This window comes from Aspergillus pseudoviridinutans, assembly GCF_018340605.1.
Source record: "Aspergillus pseudoviridinutans IFM 55266 DNA, scaffold_2, whole genome shotgun sequence".
Taxonomy (NCBI): Eukaryota; Fungi; Ascomycota; class Eurotiomycetes; order Eurotiales; family Aspergillaceae; genus Aspergillus; species Aspergillus pseudoviridinutans.
In genome coordinates, this window is record NW_025091282.1 from 2,001,814 (window position 1) to 2,027,523 (window position 25,710).

General features: G+C 51.0%; 9 protein-coding genes across 9 annotated transcripts; 4 read left to right on the plus strand and 5 right to left on the minus strand.

Annotated features, from left to right (window-relative positions):
- Positions 1–25: 25 nt before the first annotated feature.
- On the plus strand, positions 26–1,723 carry Asppvi_002766 (U2 snRNP complex subunit CUS2; the record flags this gene model as incomplete). Its single annotated transcript, XM_043298746.1, has 6 exons — positions 26–214; positions 470–592; positions 666–1,063; positions 1,120–1,228; positions 1,283–1,438; positions 1,511–1,723. The coding sequence occupies 6 exons, from the start codon at positions 26–28 to the stop codon at positions 1,721–1,723; spliced, it is 1,188 nt and encodes a 395-aa protein (XP_043154681.1).
- A 671-nt stretch (positions 1,724–2,394) lies between these two features.
- Positions 2,395–4,388, plus strand: Asppvi_002767 (beta-tubulin; the record flags this gene model as incomplete). Its single annotated transcript, XM_043298747.1, has 9 exons — positions 2,395–2,406; positions 2,534–2,557; positions 2,653–2,678; positions 2,792–2,833; positions 2,925–2,979; positions 3,046–3,501; positions 3,555–3,889; positions 3,946–4,305; positions 4,355–4,388. 9 exons carry the CDS (start codon positions 2,395–2,397, stop codon positions 4,386–4,388), a joined length of 1,344 nt encoding a protein of 447 aa, XP_043154682.1.
- Positions 4,389–4,955: 567 nt separating this feature from the next.
- Asppvi_002768 (uncharacterized protein) lies at positions 4,956–6,399 on the minus strand (the record flags this gene model as incomplete). The annotated part of the gene is made up of 3 exons (XM_043298748.1): positions 4,956–5,355; positions 5,435–6,021; positions 6,088–6,399. 3 exons carry the CDS (start codon positions 6,397–6,399, stop codon positions 4,956–4,958), a joined length of 1,299 nt encoding a protein of 432 aa, XP_043154683.1.
- Positions 6,400–7,309: 910 nt separating this feature from the next.
- Positions 7,310–9,080, minus strand: Asppvi_002769 (uncharacterized protein; the record flags this gene model as incomplete). The annotated part of the gene is made up of 4 exons (XM_043298749.1): positions 7,310–7,480; positions 7,529–8,291; positions 8,357–8,580; positions 8,688–9,080. 4 exons carry the CDS (start codon positions 9,078–9,080, stop codon positions 7,310–7,312), a joined length of 1,551 nt encoding a protein of 516 aa, XP_043154684.1.
- Positions 9,081–10,982: 1,902 nt separating this feature from the next.
- Positions 10,983–15,473, minus strand: pmcA (putative P-type calcium ATPase; the record flags this gene model as incomplete). Its single annotated transcript, XM_043298750.1, has 4 exons — positions 10,983–11,883; positions 11,946–12,186; positions 12,245–12,386; positions 12,444–15,473. The coding sequence occupies 4 exons, from the start codon at positions 15,471–15,473 to the stop codon at positions 10,983–10,985; spliced, it is 4,314 nt and encodes a 1,437-aa protein (XP_043154685.1).
- Positions 15,474–17,879: 2,406 nt separating this feature from the next.
- On the plus strand, positions 17,880–18,692 carry Asppvi_002771 (putative urea hydro-lyase/cyanamide hydratase; the record flags this gene model as incomplete). The annotated part of the gene is made up of 2 exons (XM_043298751.1): positions 17,880–18,435; positions 18,484–18,692. 2 exons carry the CDS (start codon positions 17,880–17,882, stop codon positions 18,690–18,692), a joined length of 765 nt encoding a protein of 254 aa, XP_043154686.1.
- A 207-nt stretch (positions 18,693–18,899) lies between these two features.
- On the minus strand, positions 18,900–22,343 carry Asppvi_002772 (nucleoporin Nup84/Nup107 family protein; the record flags this gene model as incomplete). The annotated part of the gene is made up of 6 exons (XM_043298752.1): positions 18,900–19,246; positions 19,310–19,434; positions 19,492–19,822; positions 19,881–21,932; positions 21,989–22,214; positions 22,281–22,343. 6 exons carry the CDS (start codon positions 22,341–22,343, stop codon positions 18,900–18,902), a joined length of 3,144 nt encoding a protein of 1,047 aa, XP_043154687.1.
- Positions 22,344–23,899: 1,556 nt separating this feature from the next.
- Positions 23,900–24,242, plus strand: Asppvi_002773 (SUMO family protein SMT3; the record flags this gene model as incomplete). The annotated part of the gene is made up of 2 exons (XM_043298753.1): positions 23,900–24,118; positions 24,186–24,242. The coding sequence occupies 2 exons, from the start codon at positions 23,900–23,902 to the stop codon at positions 24,240–24,242; spliced, it is 276 nt and encodes a 91-aa protein (XP_043154688.1).
- Positions 24,243–24,744: 502 nt separating this feature from the next.
- On the minus strand, positions 24,745–25,341 carry Asppvi_002774 (uncharacterized protein; the record flags this gene model as incomplete). Its single annotated transcript, XM_043298754.1, has 1 exon — positions 24,745–25,341. One exon carries the CDS (start codon positions 25,339–25,341, stop codon positions 24,745–24,747), a length of 597 nt encoding a protein of 198 aa, XP_043154689.1.
- Between the last annotated feature and the right edge of the window lie 369 nt (positions 25,342–25,710).

Sequence of the window (25,710 nt, forward strand, 5' to 3'; positions counted from 1 at the left end):
TGTACTGGTCTACAGTCTCGCACAGATGGCATCACGAAGCCCGAGCGAAGAAGCTTCTAAACCGGCGCCGTTTGGCAACTTCCCGCAGGACCCGTCTGAATTCGACAGCGACCCCAGGATTTCCTTCTCGAAGCTGGACAACAAGTTTATCCTGGAGACTGAAGACGGACAGGAATTTGAATACGATACGGTTTTAAAACGATGGATCCCGACGGTGTGTGCGCGCTTCCTCTGCAGCTGGTCGATTCCCCTTGTATCTTGCGATCGTTGAACTCTTACCTTTTCTGTCTCCCTCTTGTTATGAGTTCCCTCCCCCCCACGCTGTATTTTCCCACTTGCCAAGTATCGTATCTGGAGCACAGCGTTTCATTGCAGATCCACTGCGATCGCCGTTGCTACATGGGTCTTGGTCGGTTCGTGAAACTGATTGTGTGGTTGGCGCGACATTTCCGCGCCCTTGGGTATTCAGGTCGACGATGACTTGCTCCAACAGCAGCAAGAAGCCTACAAGATTCAGGGGGTGGACGAAAATGAACAAGTCACTGCGCAACAATTGAGGAAGAAGCGGAAGCAGCAGGCCAGCGGGGATGAGGTCAGTGCAGCAAGCGATATGGCCTTGCAATCTATTCTTGTAGCTACAGTGACTGACTATATTTAAATCGCAGAATAATGGTCAAAAGCCGAAGAAACAGCGAGTGAACACCGCCGTGTTTGTCACATCTATTCCCCTTGACGCCGAATTCGATGAGATCCGTGACGTCTTCTCCAAGTGTGGTGTCATCGCCGAAGAGATTGACAGTGGCCGGCCCCGAATTAAGATGTATATGGATGAAAATGGCAAGTTCAAGGGTGAGGCTTTGATCGTGTATTTCCGGCCGGAGTCTGTCAACCTCGCCATACAGATGCTGGACGAGTCAGACTTTAGGTTAGGGGTGACAGGCCCGCATGGACCGATGAAGGTCCAGGCTGCGGATTTCTCGTTCAAGAGCCAACAAGAGGCACCGACAAAGACCAGCATGAGGGATAAGAAGAAGATCATCAAGAGGACCCAGAAACTAAATAGGTCTGTCTAAAGGAACCCGCAGGACTTGACGAGTTCTGGACTGACGCGGTTGCTAGCAAACTCGCTGATTGGAGTGACGACGAGCCATCAAATTTGACGGACACGAGCTCTAGGCTTGAGAAGGTTGTCATACTCAAACACATGTTTACTCTGAAGGAGATCGATGTATGATTCCCATTCAGGCCGCTTATGGATTGCAGTGATACTCACCCTTTGTAGGAGGACCCAGCAGCGATCCTCGACATCAAGGATGACATTCGGGAGGAGTGCTCCAAGTTAGGTGAGGTTACGAATGTCGTTTTGTATGATAGAGAACCCGACGGAGTGGTCAGCGTTCGTTTCACCGACCCTGAAGCCGCCAGACAATGTGTTAGAGTATGTTATGTCGGCTCATTTTATTGCTACATCATAACCATCGCAAAGCTCTATTCTCTAACCAGTTTCTAGGTCATGGATGGTCGCTTTTTCGCCGGCACACGCGTCGAAGCCTACATTTCAGATGGGAAACAGAAGTTCAAAAAGAGCAATGAGAGGCGGGCAGCTCTTGAGGATATGGCGGAGCGAGGTCTTGAGGCCGAAGACGAGGAAGAAATGGAACGGTTGGACGAATTTGGGACCTGGCTGGAAAGTTCCCATGTGGTGGAAAATACTGCCAAGTAGTGGCTTCTTGGGGAATTGGCACTTCTTAAACCTCTTTATCCGCCTAGGTCTTGTATCCGTGCCAACTGAATAAGCGCTGAAGGTGGCCATTGTACTGTATTATAGCAGATTATGTACTCTGTACATCTAAGCCAAAAGAAACGGCGGGAATGGCCATGCTGACATGAAGACATGACGACATGATGATTAAATGGGGTTCACGTTGCTAGAACTGACAATTAGTATTGAAACAGACCCTCTCTTACTTATCGACACCCTTTGTTTAACTGCCAGCATGTTGGAATGACTCCAATTCATGGTTCGCGGTTGTTGTCGCTGTCTCAACTGTGGTTCGTTCCAGTGCGGAACGGCTGCTGACTGGTGTCCCGTGATAGAAACCGCGCTAGACCACGTTTGACCGTAGCTCCCCCTGATTTATTTACCTTACCAAAAGCAAATGTTGACTTGTTGTCTGTTGATCCCTGAGAGACCAGCCCGCACAACGAACAACTCCTTCTCTCCTCACCGCTAAACTTCAACCCAACTCCCTTTTCCCTTTCTCCATTCTTCCTCTCCGACCCCATTTCTTCGACGGTCTCTTATTCTCTTGTCCACTTTGAACTTTCCTATTCCATCTCCTTTTTACCAATCCCACCTTTCTACAGTAACTCTCCGCCAGCAAATCATCCACAATGCGTGAAATTGTATGTTGTGCCTAACCCCCCCTGTTCCCGTCAGGAGACGCGTCGATTTGGTTTCTCCCTAGATAGAAGAACCCCACTTGTTCCTCAAGAATGCGGATCAGCTAACTTTTTCTTTTTCATTCTACAGGTTCACCTCCAGACCGGTCAGTGTGTAAGTACTGCCCATTGTGGTGAGGGACTGTTATGGGAGATGCGTAKGGATGGCGTTTGCATTGAGCGGAGACTAAATTCGACTCTTGGTGATAGGGTAACCAAATTGGTGCTGCTTTCTGGTATGTCTCGACGCCAATGCTTGGATGATGGGAGATTAGGACCTGTCATCTTAGCAGGCTATCCTCCATGGATTTAGCTTCGCTGTCATGGGTATCAGCTAACAGATTTACAGGCAGACCATCTCTGGTGAGCACGGCCTTGACGGCTCTGGCCAGTAAGTTCGACCTTTATCCTCCCAATTGAGAAAGCGGGGGAATCACGAAAGGCAAGCAGGAAGAGGACGCGTGTCTGATCCGGGATAATAGCTACAATGGCTCCTCCGATCTMCAGCTGGAGCGCATGAACGTCTATTTCAACGAGGTGCGTGGATGAAACTCTCGACTCTACATTACTTCGGCAACATCTCACGCTCTGACTCACTACTAGGCCAACGGTGACAAGTATGTTCCTCGTGCCGTTCTGGTCGATCTCGAGCCCGGTACCATGGACGCTGTCCGTGCCGGTCCTTTCGGCGAGCTCTTCCGTCCCGACAACTTCGTCTTCGGCCAGTCTGGTGCTGGTAACAACTGGGCCAAGGGTCACTACACCGAGGGTGCCGAGCTGGTCGACCAAGTTATCGATGTCGTCCGTCGCGAGGCCGAAGGCTGTGACTGCCTCCAGGGCTTCCAGGTCACCCACTCTCTCGGTGGTGGTACCGGTGCTGGTATGGGTACCCTTCTGATCTCCAAGATCCGTGAGGAGTTCCCCGACCGAATGATGGCAACCTTCTCTGTTGTTCCCTCCCCCAAGGTTTCCGACACCGTTGTTGAGCCTTACAACGCTACCCTCTCCGTTCACCAGCTCGTTGAGCACTCCGACGAGACCTTCTGTATCGACAACGAGGTATGGGTGGATTGATTATCCAGAAAACAGCGCGGAGACTGACTGGTTCACAGGCTCTGTACGACATTTGCATGCGCACCCTTAAGCTCTCCAACCCCTCCTATGGTGACCTGAACCACCTGGTCTCCGCCGTCATGTCCGGCGTCACCACTTGCCTTCGTTTCCCTGGTCAGCTCAACTCTGATCTGCGCAAGCTGGCCGTCAACATGGTTCCCTTCCCTCGTCTGCACTTCTTCATGGTCGGCTTCGCTCCTCTGACTAGCCGTGGTGCTCACTCTTTCCGTGCCGTCTCCGTTCCTGAGTTGACCCAGCAGATGTTCGACCCCAAGAACATGATGGCTGCTTCTGACTTCCGCAACGGACGTTACCTCACCTGCTCTGCCATTTTGTATGTTGCTAGACCCACGAACATTATGCAGGATCTCTTTACTGACCATGATTCAGCCGTGGTAAGGTTTCCATGAAGGAGGTCGAGGACCAGATGCGCAACATCCAGTCCAAGAACCAGAGCTACTTCGTTGAGTGGATTCCCAACAACATCCAGACCGCTCTCTGCTCCATTCCCCCCCGTGGCCTCAAGATGTCCTCCACCTTCATTGGTAACTCCACCTCCATCCAGGAGCTGTTCAAGCGTGTCGGTGATCAGTTCACTGCTATGTTCCGTCGCAAGGCTTTCTTGCACTGGTACACTGGTGAGGGTATGGACGAGATGGAGTTCACTGAGGCTGAGAGCAACATGAACGATCTGGTCTCCGAATACCAGCAGTACCAGGACGCCTCCATCTCGGAGGGTGAGGAGGAATAGTAAGTTTTCCCAAATCTTTTGCAGGGTACGTATGCTGACTCTCCGCAGCGGCGAGGAGGAGCCTCTTGAGGCTGAGGAGTAAATTATTTCTCTCTAGCCTTTCAACGACGTGAATTAAGATCTGTTCACAGTAATACCCCTGATACATAAGTCTACTTTCTCTCTGGCCTTGGCCTCGCTCACAGGCTGCTGCTGCCATACTGGAATATCTTGCTCGAGCGTTTTTTAATCTTCCTGTTCTTAATTTCTTATGGCCGCCAGGGCCTCTGAAAGTATTGGACTCAAATAGTACAAAGTTCAAAAACATTGTCTGCAATCGTTAGTCAATGGTCTACCGGGGCAGAATAGAAATAACTTGAGTAAATTGTATGAAGACCAAACCGAAATCTGTTTCTGGCAATATGATAAAAATTTTCGTCCAAAAATCATTCGTGTCCACTACTGCTCCCCTTCTATCGGAAGACCAGTTTGTGTCACCGTTAGCAGAGCGACATCAATTCATAAAAAAAATTGTACGACATCTTTCCAGGACAATCGGCTAGCCGCAGAGAGTGGGTATATTGGCACATTTAGAAAGCACATGGCGCCATCCCTTTCGAGCACACGACGGACGTGACGCAAACAGGCCAACTACAGGACCGGTCAAATCTCAAATGAACGGACACTTCCCCGTCCTCGAGATTTTGAGCTCTTCCATGATCTTCTCCATGGTCTGTCGGCCCTTCCCTTCGAAGTATTTTGGCCCCACGTCGGCAGTGTAGTAACCCTGCGGGTAGTACTTATCGCCCATGTCGCCAGGAAGCGGCTTTCCCAGAGCCCAGGTGAGCCAGGCGGTTGGGCCCCAGCGGTTCCAGAAGGTTGGCTTGACGTAGTAGGGGGCTGCGTCCCACTGGGTGATGAAGACGCGGTTGTGCTCGTCTGGGTTGTCTTTGTAGGGTTCGTAGCGCAGGAAGTACGGACGGGGGAGTGCGAGGTAGCGCATGACGAAGCGGCGGGCGCGGAGGAGAAAGGAGAATACGTTGGCGTAGGCGGGTGGGGGAGGGTCATACCTTGTTTTAGCGTGGCGAGTTAGTTTTGTTGGGTTTCTGGGGTGAGAAAGGCGGATGAGATAAAGATGGATATGCTTACAGCATGGCTTTCCGTAGGCGATCGTCCATCATGAACGAGACGAATTTCAGCCCGATATGCTGCAACGGGCCGGGAATCATGTACACCAGCACAGCGGTGGTCTGGTCGGCCGTCTCGCGGTTCTTCATGTCCGGAAACATGCTTCGGACTTCGTAGTCATCGCTCCAGGCCATGATCTCCTCCAGCCAGTGGAGGCCGTCGCGGAACCCCGTCTTGCTTGACGGGAGGTTCTCGTAGCTGATGTCCATTCCGTCTCCGATGCTCTTCCAGAAGGTACCGATGGCGCATTTCTCCATGTCGCTCAACGTGCGCCATTCGAACTTCTCGATGAACCGGACGGGCTGGATGGCGAAGAGGCCGAGCGTGTACAGCATGTCGTCTTCTTTGATTTTGCTCGCGGCGCGGTACCCAGAGTGCAGGAAGCGGGTGCGCGCGAGGGCAACGCGGGCGCGCTCTGAGGAGGGGCGATGTCCCATGAATTCCTGGATTAGGGCGCTGGTGTCGGTGTAGCGCTTGAGAGATGTCTCCGGGTTCGAGAATTGGCTCGTTGCTGTCAGGAGGCCCGATATAGTGGGGATGCCGTACGTCTGTTTAGTATCTTAGAAGAACTGCCCGTAACAAGTGCATCAATGAAGAACGAGTGAGTGGCTAACCCTGAAAAGCGCAAATTGTAGCGCTTTGACGTAAAAGAAAGGAAACTCCTGCTGCAGGATGACCCTTTGAATTTCCCACGCTTCGTCATCGGTCATGCGAGCAAGAGACTCGCGGGTTGGGAAATTGTACTTGCGATGGAGCCATCGCATCTTGCGGAAACGGAGAAAAGAGCATAGCACTGGATATGCTGCAAGGCCAGCTAGGATATAGGGGGCCAGCCAGCCAAAGGAGACGTGTGATACATCAGTGGTGATAATTGCCAATGGGCCAGTCTTCACCCCTGCTGCAAGTTGCTCCATGATGCTCTTCATCTCTTCCACTTGTCATTATTGACACGAGAGATCATGAAGATAGTTCATGATTGGAGCCCAGTAACTTCAGGTAGGCTAAGAGCTAAGGGAGCTAAAACTAACAGGAGCGGGGTTGGCTTGGTGAATGTGGTTAGTGTAAGGAGTAGACTAGCTAGTGGTCTAGGCAGCTCCTGAGCCAGCCAGCTCCTTGACCAAAACTGTTCCAATCAGCCCTGGATACAGAGAACAGGCAGATGTACATACCGCCCGCCCCGGGCCGCCCTACGACAGTTCGAGAGCTCTCCGGAAGCGGAGGTGATTGCGATCGACGGCGACTAGGACGGACATAGATCAATAATAATGATAACCACTACTACATTTACTCTGGACTCTAATGTGATCGAGGACATAGTCCAAAGCCAGCTAGGGTGTTCTGCATGTCAGATTCTTAAATGGGAGAAGAAATCAGATGACTTCTCACCAGCCTAACTTAGGACACCCTTCACTCTTCAGCTCTTCTTGATCTCTTCCCCCGCACTTCACCACGATCCTCGGTTTATTGATAAGGATCCCCTCCACTGTTTCATCCTTGAAGCATAGAAATGGAAGCTGCGGCCGATATATGCTCGTGTTCCGTTTAGAACCAGACGAGTGGCTTCTGTGGTGTAATACTCTACGACGTCGCGGACTTCTGTACTTTGAAGCACACAAGGAAATCACAACGTGAAATTGTTCAATCTCGACTTTTACAATGTATTCCTTGCCCATCCATCTAATATCTTTCGACACAACTTCTATGCTACCAGCGGAACTGAGACTAACATGTTTGTACAGGACTAGGATGGGACACCTCTGCGTCGGATCCAATCTTGATAGATACAACGTTCGACGTCTATCCAGTTGACTTGTGGAGACCAAGTTGTCTACCGCATCAACGACCAAGCATCTGAAGCTCCAACAGTCTCAGAGCAGGAAAAGATATAGCCGTGAACCCCAGGCCGAGCCAGATGCCAAGATCACAACCTCCTGTGGTCGCAGTCGCAACAGGCCCAGTGTAGTAAACTTGATCCTGTTTGGCGCCCGAGCTGTCAGCAAATATGGTCTGTTGCAGGCGGCTTTGAGAGAAACAGAGATGGGTCCTATCACTTACCATACCCACGATGGCTCCTGCCCATCCGATCAGGAAGGAGACCCCAGCAGCAACACCCACTGGGAGTTTCCGCCAGTCATTCCATATAGTCCAATCGTATCCTCGACACCGGTTGAAGAGCACATCTTCCTCGACAGCGATGGTGAACCAGATGACGATCCAGTATCCAATCAGAGGGAGGAAATTCTTGAAGATCTGATACAGGAAATTCCTTCCTCCGATGGCACATGCTGTATAACTCACCGTACTTGCAATGGTGAAGATAGGACGCGGAATTTTCGACCAGAAGTCTCCGAGCATTTGAAAGTTCATTGCCATCGAATATGATCCTGGGCCATTGTTGGAAACCACCGTCAGCACATTAATGAACGCGCAAATCTTGCCAAACACTCCGAGTCTGTCATAGCCAGCCATCAACAAGCTTCCCGGAGTTCCGTCATAGAGTGCCTGCCACCTGGCACTGCTGGCAACACCGGTTCCCAGGCCAACTCCCAGGAGAAGACTGATCATCATCGCTCCGCACCCTCCAATAGTGGTCACCGCCCAAGTCTTCCACGGCCTGACCGTGGATGGGTAATACACATAAAAGTCTGCAGCGGAGGGCGCCCACGAGAGAGCTGACGACATGCAGAGTGAGAAAAACCCTAAGCGCTTTGCGTTTATCTCATCGGGCGACCCGACGGACTTTGTATGGAGGTCAAACTGTGGTATTGCTGATCCCGCCAATATGGAGAATGTGAGCAATTGAGGGAGCCAAGCGAATCTATGTCCTTGAGTCAGCCTTGCACTTTGCTATTTTGCTTCAGCACTGTGCGCAAGGGGTAATACCTCTCATATATATGGAATATGCGCATACCAAACGTCGCCATGATCCCACTTCCAAGGGCGACAATGATTATTCCAACAATGACGGATACAGATCCTCCAGAGAGCTTAGACAGGATCTGACCCCCTACCATGGCATTGATCATTGCATACCCGAGGTTGGTCAACACGTTCAGCAAACAGCACACTTTGTTGGGGTAGTAACCCATGAAATATCTGGTCATGACCTATAGAATCAATTCGTGAGCCGGGCTCATGCTCAAGTCAAGCAAGTTGGATGATATAAACCCGGATAGGATTTAAAGAAAAACGAACTGATCGGGAAAGTCCATACAAGTGTGCGATTCCCACTCCTAGGACCCCAGGTACTCATATAACCGACTGCCAAACCCCCAGCCAGGTTTCCAAATACGGCGCAGAGGGCAGCGTCCGTGAAGTTCAGATTCATGACCAGTGTTCCTATTGAACCGACAACCATGTGACTTACTGCCATTCCCATGCTGAACCATATCAACAACATGTGAAACGAGTCTGATGTGGTGGGCTTCTGACGATCCTCTGGTGGAACAGGCTCAATCCCGCGGATTTCTAAGTTCTTGATGCTCCCTGCCCATCTTTGATATCGTGATTGACAGACAGTGCTCGAGGATCCGCAGTCCCCCAGCTCTACTTGTGTAACGGTGTGCAAAGAAGGGGACTCGCGCGGCTTCTCAAATTCGGACGCCATGTTGGCTCAGATGAGAACGGACACTGTTCACTCCAAAGGCAGAAGGGCTTAACTCGTCTCCCTCGTCTTTCCTACCAAGGGTACGATTTCCCTCTCTATCTTGCTAGCGCAGTTAGCATCGGTCTTACCATCACAGAATGACAGAGTATGATCAAATCTGCAAACCAACAACGTGAACCTTCCTGATGATCAGAAAGGCTGAAGTATAGGTAGGAACAAAAGGGCGACCGTGGAAGGAGGAGAAGGAGGCAGAGACCTTTTCAGAAGAAATAAACGTGATCTAACTGCTAGGCCATACTGAACTGACATCATTTTGTAAGGACCAAGCGAGTTCGACTTTACAAGGTACGTAATACCTGCACTACCACTGGTAACTTGACATTCCACAGCATCACGGATACCGCCCCGGACGACTACGCATCGGCTGCAGAGTGCCGACCACCGTGGAACAAGCCCGCATGATGAGATCCATGTCGTAAGTCCAATGTCGTTCGTGTCCTGGTCTCCAGGATCAGCATCCACAAAGCAACCCAGGCCACTAGGGACCTAAGGTAGCATCAAACCACATTGAAACAGGGGCATCGGCTCCCTGCAATCAACCCTGGCTATAGTCTCAGTCTCCAACAGCCCCGTTGGGATTCTTTCAAGTTATTATTAAACCGTGAGGGCCAATACGCTTTGAAAAAGCTCCAGAAAGGGACTCCGTTTCGCGCAAATCGTCACGCTACCATGCATGTTAACATACCGTCGGACGTAGTAAGTATTAAGCTCTGCAGATGCGCCGGCACGGTATGCACTAGCAACGTAAGGAGAACACCAGGACGCCTAGGAGAGGTTGGTACATAGTCTGCTTCGCCAAAAGTGCATAGCATCGCAGACTGCACAAAACCTGACCTTCATTACATGCTCATGGTACTTGCCTCGGACCACTTTCTCTGATTTCGTGGACTGAGAATGGGACACTCTCCCCCGTATACCTCCATACACGTACTGTTCAAATTGAAAAGATAACCTGCACAATATCACATGAACCTAACAACAACACCAAGCAGCAGTCCATCCGATCCGTCGTCCTGCCAAAGAAGAGAACTCACTTTGGACAAACCAGGGAGGTTGAAGGACGCTCCTCGGCAGAATTCTTGATTTCGCGCACTGATACCGTCTGTGTCATGTTACCCAAGGTATCTGATAGTATGTAGATACTAGATAGCCACATTCTTCCCCCTTTCCTGGATCACAAGTACAGACTACAACGCAGTGCGCACGGAGCTCGGGCAGACTGGATACTCCGTAGTTCATACTCGGGCCCAACTCCCAGTCATTTATTCTTCCATCCTAGTTTCGTGCGGGCACTTTTTGTCTACTAGTAGCGTATCTACTGATGATATTTGACTAAAGTTTCTCGACAACAAAAGAGCAACTATCATTGGTATCTGTACGAGGCAAAGCCAGGAGGAAGTAGCAGTGGCAAATCTATAGAACAAACAGCAAACAAAGAGACCGCACCGCTTTGCGCCAGGCCCAAAACCCCCAATGCAGGAACGACTGATCTATCAGACAAATCTGAGATGAGTAAGCAAGTAAGCGGAATTTTCAGGATCCCGGAGCCGCCCCCAGTATAAGAACACAAGACATCGGCAAGTAAGCAAAGGGATATTAAGACAGGGGGTGAGAATTTCGTTTCCACAACATTGCAAAGTCTAAGAGCGGACTCCCCCAGACCATCCGAAGGCAGTAATATGAGACATCGAATATTGTGCAAAGCCGAAAACTGGAAAAAGACGGGACAGTGAGCAAGCGCTTCAAACAACGAGCAAGCAAAAGTCTATGAGTACATCGTATTTGGTCTCGACCAGGAAAATGAAATGCGTATGATGAAGGATGACTAGGCAGGGATGTCATCTAGCTCTGTCGCGAGCGGCTCTGGCTAGATCGGGATCGCCCTGAGGTAGACCGTCTGCTACGGCTGGAGGGTGCACGAGCAGGAGGAGCGTGTTCAAAGTATGGGATCAGGTCGGGGTTCTGACTCGGGGGAGACTTGGAAGTAGATAGATAATCTCCGACGAGACGCTCGTCGGCTGCGGTGTCTGGGTGGATTTCAATACCCTCTTGGTTATCCAGCCCCCCGTGAGGGCTGCTCGCGTTGAAGCCCGAGTCATTTTCGCCTGGCGCTCTTTCAATCGGAGACCATCCTGCAATACTGCCAGCAACCACACCGGCCATGGCGGCAGCGGGTCCGAAAGCAGAGTTAGAGCGAGATCGGGTGCGCTTTCGTGAGCGCGACTCGGGTGTTGCAGGCTGGGGTGAACTACCGCCATTCTCGCCAACAGGGGTCGAGGGAATAGAATTCTCTCTCGATCGTGATCCACTGCGCGATCTAGGAAGGAGTTCTTGGGGATGCTGAAGCTTATGCTTCAAGTTCCTCAATCGGCCACCGCGGACCTTGTGGAGGAAAGTTAGCTGGTCTCTGATCTCCTCCAAAGCAGGATTCCATTCGAAGCGTCGATCCTCATCCGAAACAACAAGCTCGGGGCCCTTCTTGCGGGTCCAGAACCTGGGAATGAGCCTGGAAACGAACTCGTCCGGGATAAGTCGAATAATAACGCCGACAGGCAGCGAAATCACGCCGAGTATTAGAGAAACGCCCCATTGGTAACCCACCAAAGGTTTGACCGAGAAAGCCTGCCCGCCCACGAAGACGATCAAGACTTGACCTCCGATGATGATGAACTGAATACCAATAAACCAACGATTGCGGAAAATGCCTTCGAAGATGTTCAGACCGTTGTCAATTCGACGAGAGCTATGAATCGGTCAGTAACTGTCCATCTCCGTCCTCGTAAACACAGACCACTGTTCACTTACTTCCATTGATTGAAGATCTGCATCCAGACGAAAGTGTTGAAGACTGTCGTCTTCAGTCGTTCCATGTCCTCGGCAGAATGAAGATGAAATATCGATTTTCCAGCAAAGTTCAGAACAAGAGTGACGGCGAGTTGAAAGATGCTTTGTCCTATTATCATTTTCCACATCGTCAGGTTGATGAGGGGTGCCGATCTAGGGTCAGGTCTGCGGTCGAGGATGTGAGGAGTCGGAGGGTCCGTTGCTATCACAGAACGGTTAGCTATGTATAGGAACCATCGGAGTTCAGCACCAAGACCTACCCAGAGCAAGGGCTGCAAAAGTATCCATGATAAGGTTGACCCATAACAGCTGAACAGCCGTCAGAACTGATTCTTCGTCACCACTAGCCACAGCCGAGATGAACGTGAGCAAGACTGCAGTAATGTTGACTGTAATTTGGAACTGAACGATAAAATGTTAGCTTGAGACCATTGCGAACTGCCAAGCTGCCAAAGTTACCTGCAAAAACTTCTTAACTGCATCATTGACAGTCCTACCCCAAGCCATAGCCTTGACAATCGATGCAAAATTGTCATCCATCAGAATAATGTCTGATGCCTCCTTTGCGACTTCAGTACCAGTGATGCCCATGGAAAATCCAACGTCAGCGGTCTTCAGAGCCTGAGCGTCGTTCGTTCCATCACCAGTGACAGCAACCGTCTCCCCGAGCTTCTTAAGTTGAGTAACCAGAATCTTTTTATCATCGGGACTCGACCTTGCCAGAACCTGCAGCCGGGGAATAATTTGACGCATCTGACGATTGCTCAACTGACGGAACTTGGGTCCTTCGATAGCGATACCCCCGGGTGTGAAAATCCCGCACTCTTGAGCAATAGCTTTGGCAGTCATAATGTTATCACCCGTCACCATCCTAACAAACACGCCTGCCTTTTGACATTGATGGACGGATTCTGTGACTCCGGGTCGTAGAGGGTCTTGAATACCAAAAATACCAAGCAGTACCATGTGCTTGAACAAGGGGTCGAACTGGGCCAGCGAACGGTCCTCCTCCGAGGTAGGCGCTCCACGAGGGGGCCACTGGTCAAAATCACGATACACCAGACCAATGGTCCGGAGCGACTGCGTAGCGTAGTGCGTAATGACATTCTCCAGGGTGGACCGGTCTTGTTCCGAGAGAGTCGTATCGGATACCTCTTTGGTAGGATCACGAATGATGCGTGCAGATTTCGAAAGCAAAATCTCGGACGCGCCTTTGACCAGCATCCGGTACCTCCCATTCTCAAGCTTGATGACCACGGCCATGCATTTACGTCCTGAATCGAACGGAACCATCTGAACGATTTCTGCATTCGATCGCGCTTCGCTAATCGAGCCCATACCCAAGTAAGTCCGCGCGAAGCTGAGGAGGGCCGTCTCGGTCTTGGATCCAATAAATGTCATTGTTCCATCCTGCTCTCCTTCGAATGCAGTGGAATTAAGAACGATCGAATCGAGCAGAAGCGCCTTCACCGGCGCCGCGAGACTTGATGCAAACTCAGATGGCGACATACTGCCCGATGAGTTGTTGGCATTATGGTCCCCATTGGCCTGGCCGGAAGACACTCCAGCGGACTTGTCTCCAAACCTCGTGGTAGTCCCCAGCGTAGCGGCAACGGCAGTCATTTTATTTTCCGTGAGCGTACCGGTCTTGTCCGAGCACACAGTAGTTGCATTGCCCATGGTTTCGCAAGCCCTCAACAAACGCACCAAGTTATTGTCCTTCAACATTCGCGTCGTAGCGAAGGCGAGCGCAAGTGTCACAGCGAGGGGCAATCCTTCGGGAACAGCAACGACGATGATGGTGACTGCAACGATGAAAATCTGGAGGAAGGCCTGACCTTTGGCGTCGGCACCATGCATATCCTTCAATTGGGCTAAGAACTTGATGAACAGCACGACGAACAGCAGCAGACCGGCTGCCAGACCAAGTTTGGCGATATACTCCGCAAGCACGTTCAATTTCGACTGCAGGGGTGTCGTCTGACCCTCGTCTTGCAGGGACATCAATGTCTTACCATATGTCGAGTTAACACCGACAGCAGTGACCAAGAACGTTCCCACACCCTCGGACACCTTGGCACCAGAAACAATAAACGGATCAAGCTTCTTGAGGTTTTCATGGCGTTCGATGGCCTGGTAGACGTCGCTGCCGGGCTTCTTGCGCAAAACATCCGACTCACCTGTGGCTGAGGATTCGTCGCACTTGACATTGTGACCAGTGATGAAGACACCGTCGACTGGGACGAGGTCTCCGGGTTCGAGATGCATCACATCGCCAACCAGCACATCATGGATCGAAATCTCCACTGTCTTGCCGGAACGGATGACCTTGACGTGTCGGTCCTCCTTCTTCTTATTTAACTTCACAAATTGGCGCTCTTTTTGCCAATCATTGGCAGCACCGACAACTACCACGATCACGATAGCGACGACAATGGCAACACCTTCTACCCACTGGATCCGAGCTTCCCCATTTGTGGCTGTGACGGACTGGTATATACCGAGAGCAAGCGAAATAACGGCGGCAACAGTCAGTAGGATCAAGACCTTGTCGTTGTATGCAATCCATGCAAGTTCCAGAATACTCTTAGGCTTTTTCTCGGGAAGTTTATTGAGGCCGTATACTCTCTTTCGGTCCGCAAACGCGTTGTCGTGTCGCTTCGCACAAGCCGTGTTAGATCTGGCAGGAGGCCCTTGATTCTCGGGTTCAGAATAAGACTTGGAAACGGTGTTCTGAGCTCCCGAGGCTGCAACGTCTTCGAAGCTCACGGTCCCCTCTAGTGTAGTTTCATCTAAACTCAGGCCGCTGCGTAGGTTCGTACGTAATCCCTTCTCCAATCCATGCAATCCACCCAGCGCGTGGAACGCGCCGAGGCTCTTGGGATTCAGGAGTTTATTCAGCTGACCAGGAGAGAAGGCGAATCTGTTATCCTCCACCTGAAATTCAGCCTCGCGACCAGGGTCCGGCTTGAGAGCCTCCTCATCACTAAGAATTATATCGTTATTGCCGTTCTTCTTGTTGTCGCCGTTCTTATTCCCGTTATCCGTACGGGCTCCTTGAGACAAGGGCCCCACATACGTTTCTCCTCCATAGCTGCTGGCAGTCTGACTCGAGTCTTCAGATTCAAGTGAATTCCCACGAGATCTCGTGCCAGGAACAGAGAGAAAATTGGAATTGGACATCGACTCGGTCAGTTTCGACGTGGGAGACGATACGTTATGTGGCGATGTCGGCCTACTCTCATGGTCCCGGCCCTCTGACGAAGCTAATGAGCGAATCGAGGCCGATGAGCGCAGATCCGTCGGCGATGGAGTGCCGTAATGTAACAGAGCGCTAGTATCGCTCGCCTCAACAGGCTCGGTCGAGAGTTGTAGGGTAGGTTGTGACGGTGCCGGGGTCGCCGTCACAGCGGATGTATCTATTGTGATGGTCGGGGCTCGTTCTCGTCGAAGCGGAGTCTTCGCGTCTTGGTTCGGATTCGATGACATGATCGCTCAGGATTTGGAGCCCGTAGAGCGGTTTCCAAGAAAGTTGGGGTAATGGTGTGGTCTGGAAGGGATAGACGCTGGGTCAGGAATGCCCCGGAAGGAGCGAATCAAGCAGTCACCTTAAAACATACAAGGAAATTGTGTCAAGGGGCAGGGCGACATTCCAGGCTTTAATACAGCACAATCAACCTCAGATATACATAAGGAGCACGCAACGAGAAAGCACATGAGTTGATGCAGATTTGAGCGGACGAATTTCCTGTTGATATGAAGGTAGAGACACGCTTAGAGGCCGTAGAGAGCACGGTGACCTTCCTCATCAGTTGAACAGTTGCTCACAATTCGAGACGGAAAGACGAGAGTTCCTTGCAATGCAATGTCGTTAGGAGCTGCTGATTGTTGTCAAATGGAAGACTAAGTGCCTCCAACAGTGCTGCAGTTGGTACTATCCAGGACATGAATGAAGGCCCCGAGGAAGCTGTAATATCCCTGATGCTACACATTCAGGGCTTGACAAGCACACACTGAGGTAAACAGCAGGAGGTTTAGAAACTGTACGCACTACCTACCTTTGGAGAAGTGGTGTTCTATGAGAGGTCCTGGGGTAGTAATTTCGTAATGTAATTACGGATTTTAAATGTGTTCCATCGATCCCACTCTAGCCACCAATGGCAGGCTACGAGACAGGGGGTCTGACGCCACAAACCCCCAGACGGACCCGCTCCGTGATCGAGACCGGCGGTATTGTAAGGAAAACCAAGCTGTTTAAAATTTAAATATTAACTGCTTGCAGAACTGACGCATGTCACGACTTAGGCACTTTTCTCTTGGCTAGCTATCTTCCGGGGTTTGTCCATTCTATCTTCGGTACTCCGTACGAAGTGACATAACGCGATAAAGGGAGAGGGATGGTTGACAACCGGATGAGGATGAGTATTCAAAATCAGGTTTAATTGCAGGTCAATAATGAATTATCTTGCCACGTCTCCTTGATGAATCAAGGAGACAGGTCTACGGTGTAGGGACTTGGTAACTTGACTTGGCATTGCATTTGCACTGCCTCAATCGCCTCACACCACCTCCTTTTCTCCCCCAATCAATAGTTTCATCAGCCATGACTTTCATATTTTTTTGGTTTCTTCTTCTTTTTCAGAACCAAGCAACTTCCTACCAAGAATGAACTCACTGAATTACCTTGACTATTTTCTTGTCAGATACAAGTACGGAGCGGAGGTGAGCAGTCTAGGTTCTATATAGGGAGTACTTAGTAGTTGTCGCACTATGCCTCGTGAATCAATGCAATCACCCTCATAACCTAAGCAACTTGGGAAATTAATGCAACGTATCATTGCCACGACATCAACCCACATACGGATACGTCCTACCAAACAATCTTCTGCGTCAATTGATTGCGCCGATTACCACTTGCTATCGAAATTCCGTTTACCATGCTACCTAATCAGGAAGAATAACCACTGACGCAACCGAAAGTCTATTATTCCTCCAGCTCTTGAGGATGGCTCGAGCACTATGGTAGTATTATTTATTAATTCTCCCTTGTCCATACTTCATGGTACCTTAATACTATGGTCATGATTATTCTATCAGAAATCACTTGCAAAACAAGAAGAATGCTGCAAATCACCCAATCTATACAAACCACCAATACCTGGTCCGCCTATCTCCATGTTCGGAAATGATTAGTGGACTTGGCAAGTGGGCTGTGCAGTTTCAGACCCACAGGTCGTCTGAGTCTGTTCTCCGTCTCCGTACAGGGTACTCGTAACATAATACACGAGTCACGGGTATGGCTACGGAGTGTAACTGACCAATATCGAAAGAGTCCAGTTTACCCTATCACCCCTTGCCAGCATTTTGTTTGTATTTGCCATCTCATTTGTTGTCTACAAATATGGTTATTGGTATACCAATCCGATAGTCTGTAACCTAGTGTCTCTCTATCTGACTACTGGAGGCACTGGGGTATTTAACTTTTGGTTCCATAAATGATAGCTATGGCTACCAACATGTATGACTTCATGTCATCATGACATAAACTAGAATATTGGGAAGCTCCTCATGCTTTGATAGATATGACTTTATGATCAGTGAATTAGAATGGAGACTAAGGTAGCTTGGTTTAGCTGAAGATCATGGAAGACGAGCTGTGTTCTAGAAGGTTTCAGCTGACTACAAAGCAGCTCAATTCCCGATAAGCAGCAGAAAGATAATGCCCTCAGCTTGTGTAGATGAGGTAACACAATCAAAGATGGCAATGAGATCATTCATACGAGTATCGCTTCCCTCTCTATCTCCCCATGCATCGCAGCAACAACCATCGTAGCACCATCACCACAACTACACCACCACCAACTCCAATACACTATCTAAATAACCATTGATATAATGACCACCGTCCTCGACCCCGTAACAACATACGGCCTAACCGCCGTCCCCTCCTCCTGCACCACCCTCTTCAACGGCACCATCCCCGGCTCACCCCCCTTCATCCCAACCACCCAAACCCCCGTCCCTTCCACCCCCCTGGCAAAACGCATAGACGCCTACGCCCGCACCAACCTCTCCGAACAAACCTACCACCACTCGCTCCGCGTCTACCACTTCGGCCTCGCCATCAAGCGCCACGCCCTCCCAACCTGGTCCTTCACCGACGAGACCTACTTCCTCGCCTGCCTGCTCCACGACCTCGGCACAACAGACAAGAACTTGCGCAAGACCCGCCTCAGCTTCGAGTTCTACGGCGGCTTCCTCGCCCTTGAGGTCCTGCAGTCGAGCGTGGAGCATCCCGCCGGCCAGTCGGGAGACGCCGCAGGCATCGGGACCGTCGCGCCGAGGGAGCAGGCGGAGAGTGTCGCCGAGGCGATCATCCGGCACCAGGATTTGTGCGAGAAGGGCATGATCACGGCGCTGGGGCAGTTGTTGCAGTTGGCGACGTTGCTGGGTATGTACTATACTTATTTGCCCCTTCAGTGGTTGATGACATGGGTAGATAATACCGGCGCCAATGAGCACCTCGTCAATCCGCAGACCATCGAGGATGTCTGTGCGAATTATCCCCGGAAGCAGTGGAGTAGTTGCTTTGTGGGGGTCATCCGCAAGGAGAACGGGCTGAAGCCGTGGGCGCATTCTACCACGCTGGGCGAGGAGGAGTTCCCGGCTAAGATCATGGGGAATAAGCTGATGGAGCCGTATGAATGAGAACTTGCCAATAGCGTAGCTAGCGGAGAATGAATCTGTAAGAACCTGCAATGTCCATTTATCTGTCGTCTGTATGTTGAAAGCGCCGCAAATGCCCAAGGCCAGCCCGAATGCAATTGTTTCTACCCGATTGCCCTCCTGCAACAACCCATACATGGAAGCAAATCCTACCTATAATACATACACTCAAAATGTGGGTATTTCAAATCATTTCGCCTGACGAAGAAACTCATGCTCCTCATCCTCGGGCACCTCCACCGTCCAGATGCCCAGCGACTCGCCTCCCAGTAGTCTCTTGCCAGGCTTGGCCCGGGTCTGAACCATCGCCTTACTCGACAGCGCCAACGCGTCGACCAGCTCCGCCATCCGGCGCGACGACACAAAGCTGCGCGTCAGGTACTCGTTCTCGGATACTTGCATTGCCAGGTTCATGCACTGCACCAGAATCTCGCTGGTGAGTACGTGGGCGGAAAAATACAGCGCATTGTGATAATCCAGGAACAGTTCGGGGATGTAGGTGACCCGGATTTCTTCCAGCTCCGCCTCTTCCGCTTCTATACCGCAAGAACTCATTAGTAAGACTCCCAGTAGACCATGCCTTCCGAGGTAGAACTTACCGTCTGCGGGCGCAGTGAGCCATTCGTCCAGGACCGCGTCCACATGCATGCTAATCTCATCCAGAGTATATTGCAACTCATCCCGAAGATCCTTGATTGCGCCAGAGTCCCGTCTACGTTTGCTCCTAAATGTCACATCAATTAGCAGACCGTCCCGCTCCCAGACATAGTTTGATACGCACTTGTCAATTTTCTTCCAGCACAAGCCGAATCGCTCCAACCCGTCAAACGCCAGCGTCAGCTCTTCCAAGTCTCGCATTGTTTGCGACTGCATCACAAGAATATTTGTTTGCTCATCCGAGGGGACGCCGTTGGGAATAGACCGATTCCGCTTGTGCCCAGACCCCAGCAGTCTCGACTTTGTCGGGCTACTAGGCTCTGGAGTCGCACGGTCACTCCCGTTTGGAATACCATACCCAAACTCCGCCACATCAAAACCAAATGATTCACGCGATACGTCGGATAGCCTCATACGTCGGCTCAACTCTCGTGCCGCAGCAAGTTTGCCGGACACTTCGCCGGGGGACATCAGCATTGTTGCCCTAGCGAACAAAAGAAAGGGGTGACTCACAGTAGAATTTTCTGTACAGAAAAGCGCCAAGCTGGCATATTCTGCCCCATTGTCCATCTACGTACCGGAGCCATTCGAGACTGCGGATCAACCGCTCGTCTGAGCGAGAAATCTCGGTTCCGATAAAGTCTGTCTTCACTGGCACCAACTCGCGGGTTCCGTCGTCTCTGCGGACAACTTTGGGATAACGCTTCACTGTCCTGGTGTGCTCAACTGCAGAGACAGCGCTGCTGATCCAATTCCACTGGTCTTCCAAGACAGCCTCGATATTTATATCGTATTTCTCGATCAATCGAACTTGCTGCTTCCGCTCTCTCGGGTCAAGGATCTCGATCAGCACCCGGCCGAGCACGGAGTGGGTCTGTTGAGCAGGCAGCAGGGAAGCATAGAGCGGTATCGCCTCGTAAATGCCAGCATCCTCGAGGTTTGCGATGTAACCGATGACATTCACGGATGCCGTCTCAAAGAATTGAGTGTCAGAACGGACGTAGCCAATGGAGCTGGCGATAATGTAGAGATGCGTCGCGATCCGTAATGCATCATCGTCCTCGGCGGCGATGAGCAACGAGTCGTCCACATGGGTTGGGGACAGATCCGGCACAAATGAATCTTCAGAGGCCGTCTTTGCCACTTGCGAGACCGCTTTGGCTAGCGAGTAGAAGAATGTGTCATATCCTTTTCCTAGGATCGCAGCTTGAATCGTGCGGTACGGGTTGCGCGCCTCCACTCCAATGCGTTCGTTGCCCTTCGTGTACTGCACAAACTTGTTGAAATCACTGTATCCAACGGGCTCGGGAACGAAGGTAACCGGCGCAGTAGGTGAGTGGTTCAGCTTGCGCCGGAACTGTTTGCAGAACCCTTGATAGCGTGACAAAACAACACTGTTGAAGTGGACGTAGAGGTAGTCATCCCAGCTCTGACAGACCTTGAATGCGGCCTCAGTCTCCCCACAGAGTAGCGCATAGACAGCCCGTTCGAAATCTTCGATGTTAGGGTTCCGCGCCAAAGCAGAGCAAGCCGCTCGCCAGGACTCCTGAGAGCGAAAGTTCATCATGCGCGTCATTCCATCATCAACAGGTGTCCGCTCACCCCCAGACTCGGGATCAACACTGGAGCCACATAAACTGACAGCTTTCCAGTTTTCAAGCCGTTCCTCGGCCCAATCCCGGATCTTGGTCCAGTTCTCCCCCTGTCTCAACATCTTCCAGCAGGTCATCCAAGTCGCGCGCTCGTAGAATTGATCCTGCTTCTGGAGGTACTGCTTCTGCCGAGTCACCGCATCCGGATCCAATTGCGTAATCAATGGCTCCGACACGTCAGAAGTCAGCAGAGACGCCGTGATGCCAGGGTCCTTGGGCTCGAGAGGTTGAGGCCAAGCACGAAGTCTCTTCTGTCCCTTGATAGTCTCCTTTGTGTAGAGCCAGCCATGTGTCCAGTGTCCCTGTCCTCGCTCCGCCTGCGATTCCAGCTCGGAGATCAGCGAATCAATATCCTGGGGCGTAGTCGTCGCCGTGTGCTCCAGCCATTTCATGATAATCACGCATTCGAGCGCGTAGTGGTCCGCGCTGAGGAAACTTTCCCAGACTTCGCGATCAGACGAATACCGATGGAGCTTCTGGAAGACAGCCTCTTGCGCCTTTTTGCAGCTGTCCCTGCTGGGGGGATCGTCAATGCTGATGAGGTTGAGGAGAAGCTGCCAAGTATTTGCCTCGAGCTGTAACCGTTGAAGCTCCTCCTCCGTCTTGGGATCAGGCGATGCGGCGCCGTTGGTTCGACTTGTGCTCCAGCCCATTTTCGCGCGTTTCAGGGTGTTCTGCTTCGAGATATCCTGGATTGCATCTTGCGCGAGAACCTGGTAGCTCTTCACCAATTGATACGCGGCTTGGTAATTTCCAAAATCGTCGGTGCGGCCTTTCTGCTTGAAGCGATCCAACCTCTCCGCAAAGGCTTCGATCTGGCGCGTGACACGATCCGCTGTGCGGCGAAGGGGATGTAGCGCTTGTTGTGCGCCGGCCGATGTGAATAAACCGGGGGTAAACACGTCTGAACCACCTGCACCAGATCGAGTCAGCTTCCTCGCCAGTTCGCAGATACCCAGAGAAATATACCTCGACCATTTGGGGCAGGAACGAGCTCTAAGGGCGATTCGGTGCCCTTCATATCTTCAGCGGACTCTTCCTCCGACTGGTCCTCTTCGTCGCCGTTTTCCACACTTTCATCCTCGTATTCATCCCCATCATTGATGCCTTCTTCCACCTCATCATCCTCCATGGGTTCGTCGTCATCGTCATCGATTTCGATAATTTCGGGATCGTTAAAGGTATTCCGGTGCGACTGCAGGTTATACAGCAGTTAGTATAGTAATATGGCCAGCCTGCGCAACCCAACGGAAGAACGAACATTGACCGATGTAAAGCCAGCAGTGGAAGCTTCAGAGCCCACCGCTGTGGACAGAGGAGCCATGAAGCAGACGCACGCAGCGAGCGCCTTGAAAAGATGATATCAATCCCTCTGTTGTCCGGAGTGACTTGAGAGCCTCTGCTTTAGGGGATAGGCCCTGTAAAAGAGAAGAGCAAGTGTCAACGATAATAATAGCAAGCTCCCAGAGGATTTGGGTCAGGACTTCCAGCACTTTGCCCAGCGAAAGTTTGGGTTCCCCGTTGGCTGGGCGTTGTTTTGGTAACTAAGCCAGTTATGGACTAGCGCGGATACGCAGACACGCATAAAATTTCAATTCCCACGATCTGTTTTCTTTCTCTTCTTCTTTTCTTTCATCAAATGTCTAATAGGCAATCATTAGAGTCTCGGGACGAGCAGCTTCTCTATCTTCGTTCAGGTCATACGGCCTCTTTGCGTGCTCAAGATTGTCTTAGAGCAATCTGGCAGTTCCTCAACTAGCCTAGCTCTTCTCATTGTGGGAGCTGAGACTGCAAAGGAATCTGTCACATACTTTGGAAAAATCACCAGCATTGCTCTTGACCAGCATTAACTTATTATTAACGTAGACATACCGACAGCGATTTGTACATGAAGAGCATCTCTATATAAGATCTTTAGTTTCCCTGAGTTTGTTGCTTCATTCTCAGCTTCAGCAAGCTTGGTTTAGGGCAACTGGGAGTTTTTGCATCCTCTCCTTTCTCTTGGTAGAAAGCATTACAGCACTCGTACAAGGCATTGATCTGAGCCTGGCATCTCTCTTCTTTGTATGAATTCTGGGTTAGGCAAGCTACTTGAGTTAGCCTTGAATGTTGTCCGTTTGGGGCCATGATGCTATCCACAGGTGAACAGAAGTACCTTGAATCGCGCACTAGGTTGGTCAGTACAAACATATCTATATGACGACGAGAATGTGTTTGACCTACGGCCCTTGGATGACACGGAGGATCGTATGCCAGATCATCTTTCAAATTGCCCTGGCGGTTCAATTGCTGTTAGCTCACTCTGAGCCTCAATTGGCTTCACACTCATGACCCTCTTACCATGACGCAATAGTTAAATATCAAACAACACAAGTGACTGTCTCAAAATGGGGTTCTATGATCTTTCGGAGCGGTTTAAATGGTACCTTAGGGTTCTCTATGAGAAATATCTGAGGTATTGTAAACGAATTGTTTCCAGTGCCAGAAACACCTACAATAATACTGGCCTAAGGCCTCTATCCAACCTGCTTGATGCTGGACCTGCGCCGCAAAATAGATTCTCCGCCACTCTTTCACTGGCGGTGGGGTCCGTCGCCTTCCATCATCTTCAGGGCGGATTACTCTACAACTTCAATAGTCCTTCACATATCCAGTTCTTATCGCTTTTCCCTCCGCTCATTCCTAGCGCTCCGTGATCTCTACACTCTCCCTCAAGAGTTACCGGTGAGTTTAAATTTCCTGCTTCGGCATCGATGTCCCTCCACCTTCTATGCGACTTCCCCACTTTGTGACGAACACTGACAAGTCATGTTGATCTCAGGAATTCCAAGCAACAGCAGTCTTCTAATCGTCCCGTCTATCTTCTGATTACCCGTCAGCATGGCCGACAACGGAACACCAAGCGAAGCCCCCGCCCCGGTGGAGCACCTCAACATCAAGGTCACCGATAACAACAATGAGGTCTTCTTCAAGATCAAGCGCACAACACAGCTGAAGAAGCTCATGGACGCCTTCTGCGAGCGCCAGGGAAAGCAGCTGTCTACCGTCCGTTTCCTGTTTGACGGTACTCGCGTGCGTCCCGAAGACACACCTGACACTGTACGTGCAGCTTTCCTCTCTGTCTGTCCTCTCTGAACCCGTAGACTAATGACCGGTTTCAATACAGCTCGAAATGGCCGATGGCGATACTCTGGAGGTTCACCAGGAGCAGATTGGCGGTTAGACAGKCTTCTCTGGGATGCTCCAGTACAATAAATTCATCGCCTTTCAGTTTTTAGTGCTCGCATTTTGAGAGATAACCGGAGTAGAGGTGTTTTCGCTGGCCCCCGGCAAACTTTGCTTGATCTGAGTGCTCTTCTGACTTTCAGATTTGTGGTTTTTTCTTGGGAATACAAACTCGATACATGCGTTGAAAAGTGGGGAAAGCTAAGAGAGTTAAGAAGATGTGAATATAGGCCGTCCTGAGCACTTCTCATTGCATGGCATCTGACGGGAACGAGTTATGAATCATATGTGTTCTTTCATGAAATTTCTTCATATAAATGCTGGCATTGGCATTGGCATTGGTAGTCGCGAACCAAGACGGTACTAGAGTATATAGAGTTGCAGGCTCTCCCCGGAACAGTATAAGAGAAGCTATTCAGAAGCCCAAGATTGACGGCAAATCTGTACAGGAACCACGAAGCATTAAGACACTGCATCCAAACATATAAAGCCCAGTATAATCATTCATCCCAAACAGCAGCCTTCGCCTTCTCCTCCTCCTCTTTTCTCTTCGCCTCTTCCTCCTTCTCCCGATTTCGCCGCCGAATCTCCTGTTCTTTTATCGCCCGATCATACGCCCGCTGCTCCTCCGTCCTCTTTGGCGCGCGGATACCCAACGCGCCCGCAATCAGCCTCCCCGCAACAGCAGTCTGCTTCTCTGGCCTCCTTGCCGGTGACCTAGACTCTGACCCTCGCGGCGGGGACGAGCTCAAGCCAGGCCCCGGCAAGGGCGCGCTCGACACCCAGGGCTGGGACGTCTGTGGTGAAATGGGCGTCGGGGGAGGATCGAGCGGCCCCTCTGCGCTGGCGCTGACGGAGGGCGAGAGTGTTGAGAGGTCGGGTGTAGCCGCGGATGATGAGCGGCTTTGCTCGATCTCAGACAGGGAGGTGTCGGAGTCTGCTTCATCTTCCCACGAGTCTGCTACGACGGGGGCTTTCTTTTTGGTGGTAGGTGTCTTCACTGTTGGGCGGGGGATGTCTTTGATGGGGGCATTGTCGTTGAGGGAGAGTTGGCGGACGGACTGCTCAAGCTCCGGGCTGGCCGCTGGGATTGACATTGGTGGGTTAGTTGTGGTTCGAGGTGGTTTGCTGGGAGGGGAGAAGCGTAGAGTCCACGAATACGTTGTGGAATAGCTCGTTCAGAGGGGAGAGTAATGTGCAATGGAAAGTATACACCAACCCTGGGATTTCTGGCTGGACTTTGTGGCCATGCCAGCCGGTCCTGAGCTATACAATATATATATGTATTCGATGCAGGTAGTCGATGGACGTTCGAGACTCAACAGTCTGAATCCACAGTGCAGATATTAATAGCACTGAGCACTCCGATAGAACAAAGGAGTGAATGGCGTCAGTCATGGAGGTGAGCCCCGCCCGGCATTTAGGGTTGCACCTGTTGATTGGCTCTTCTGCTGTCCACAACGTAC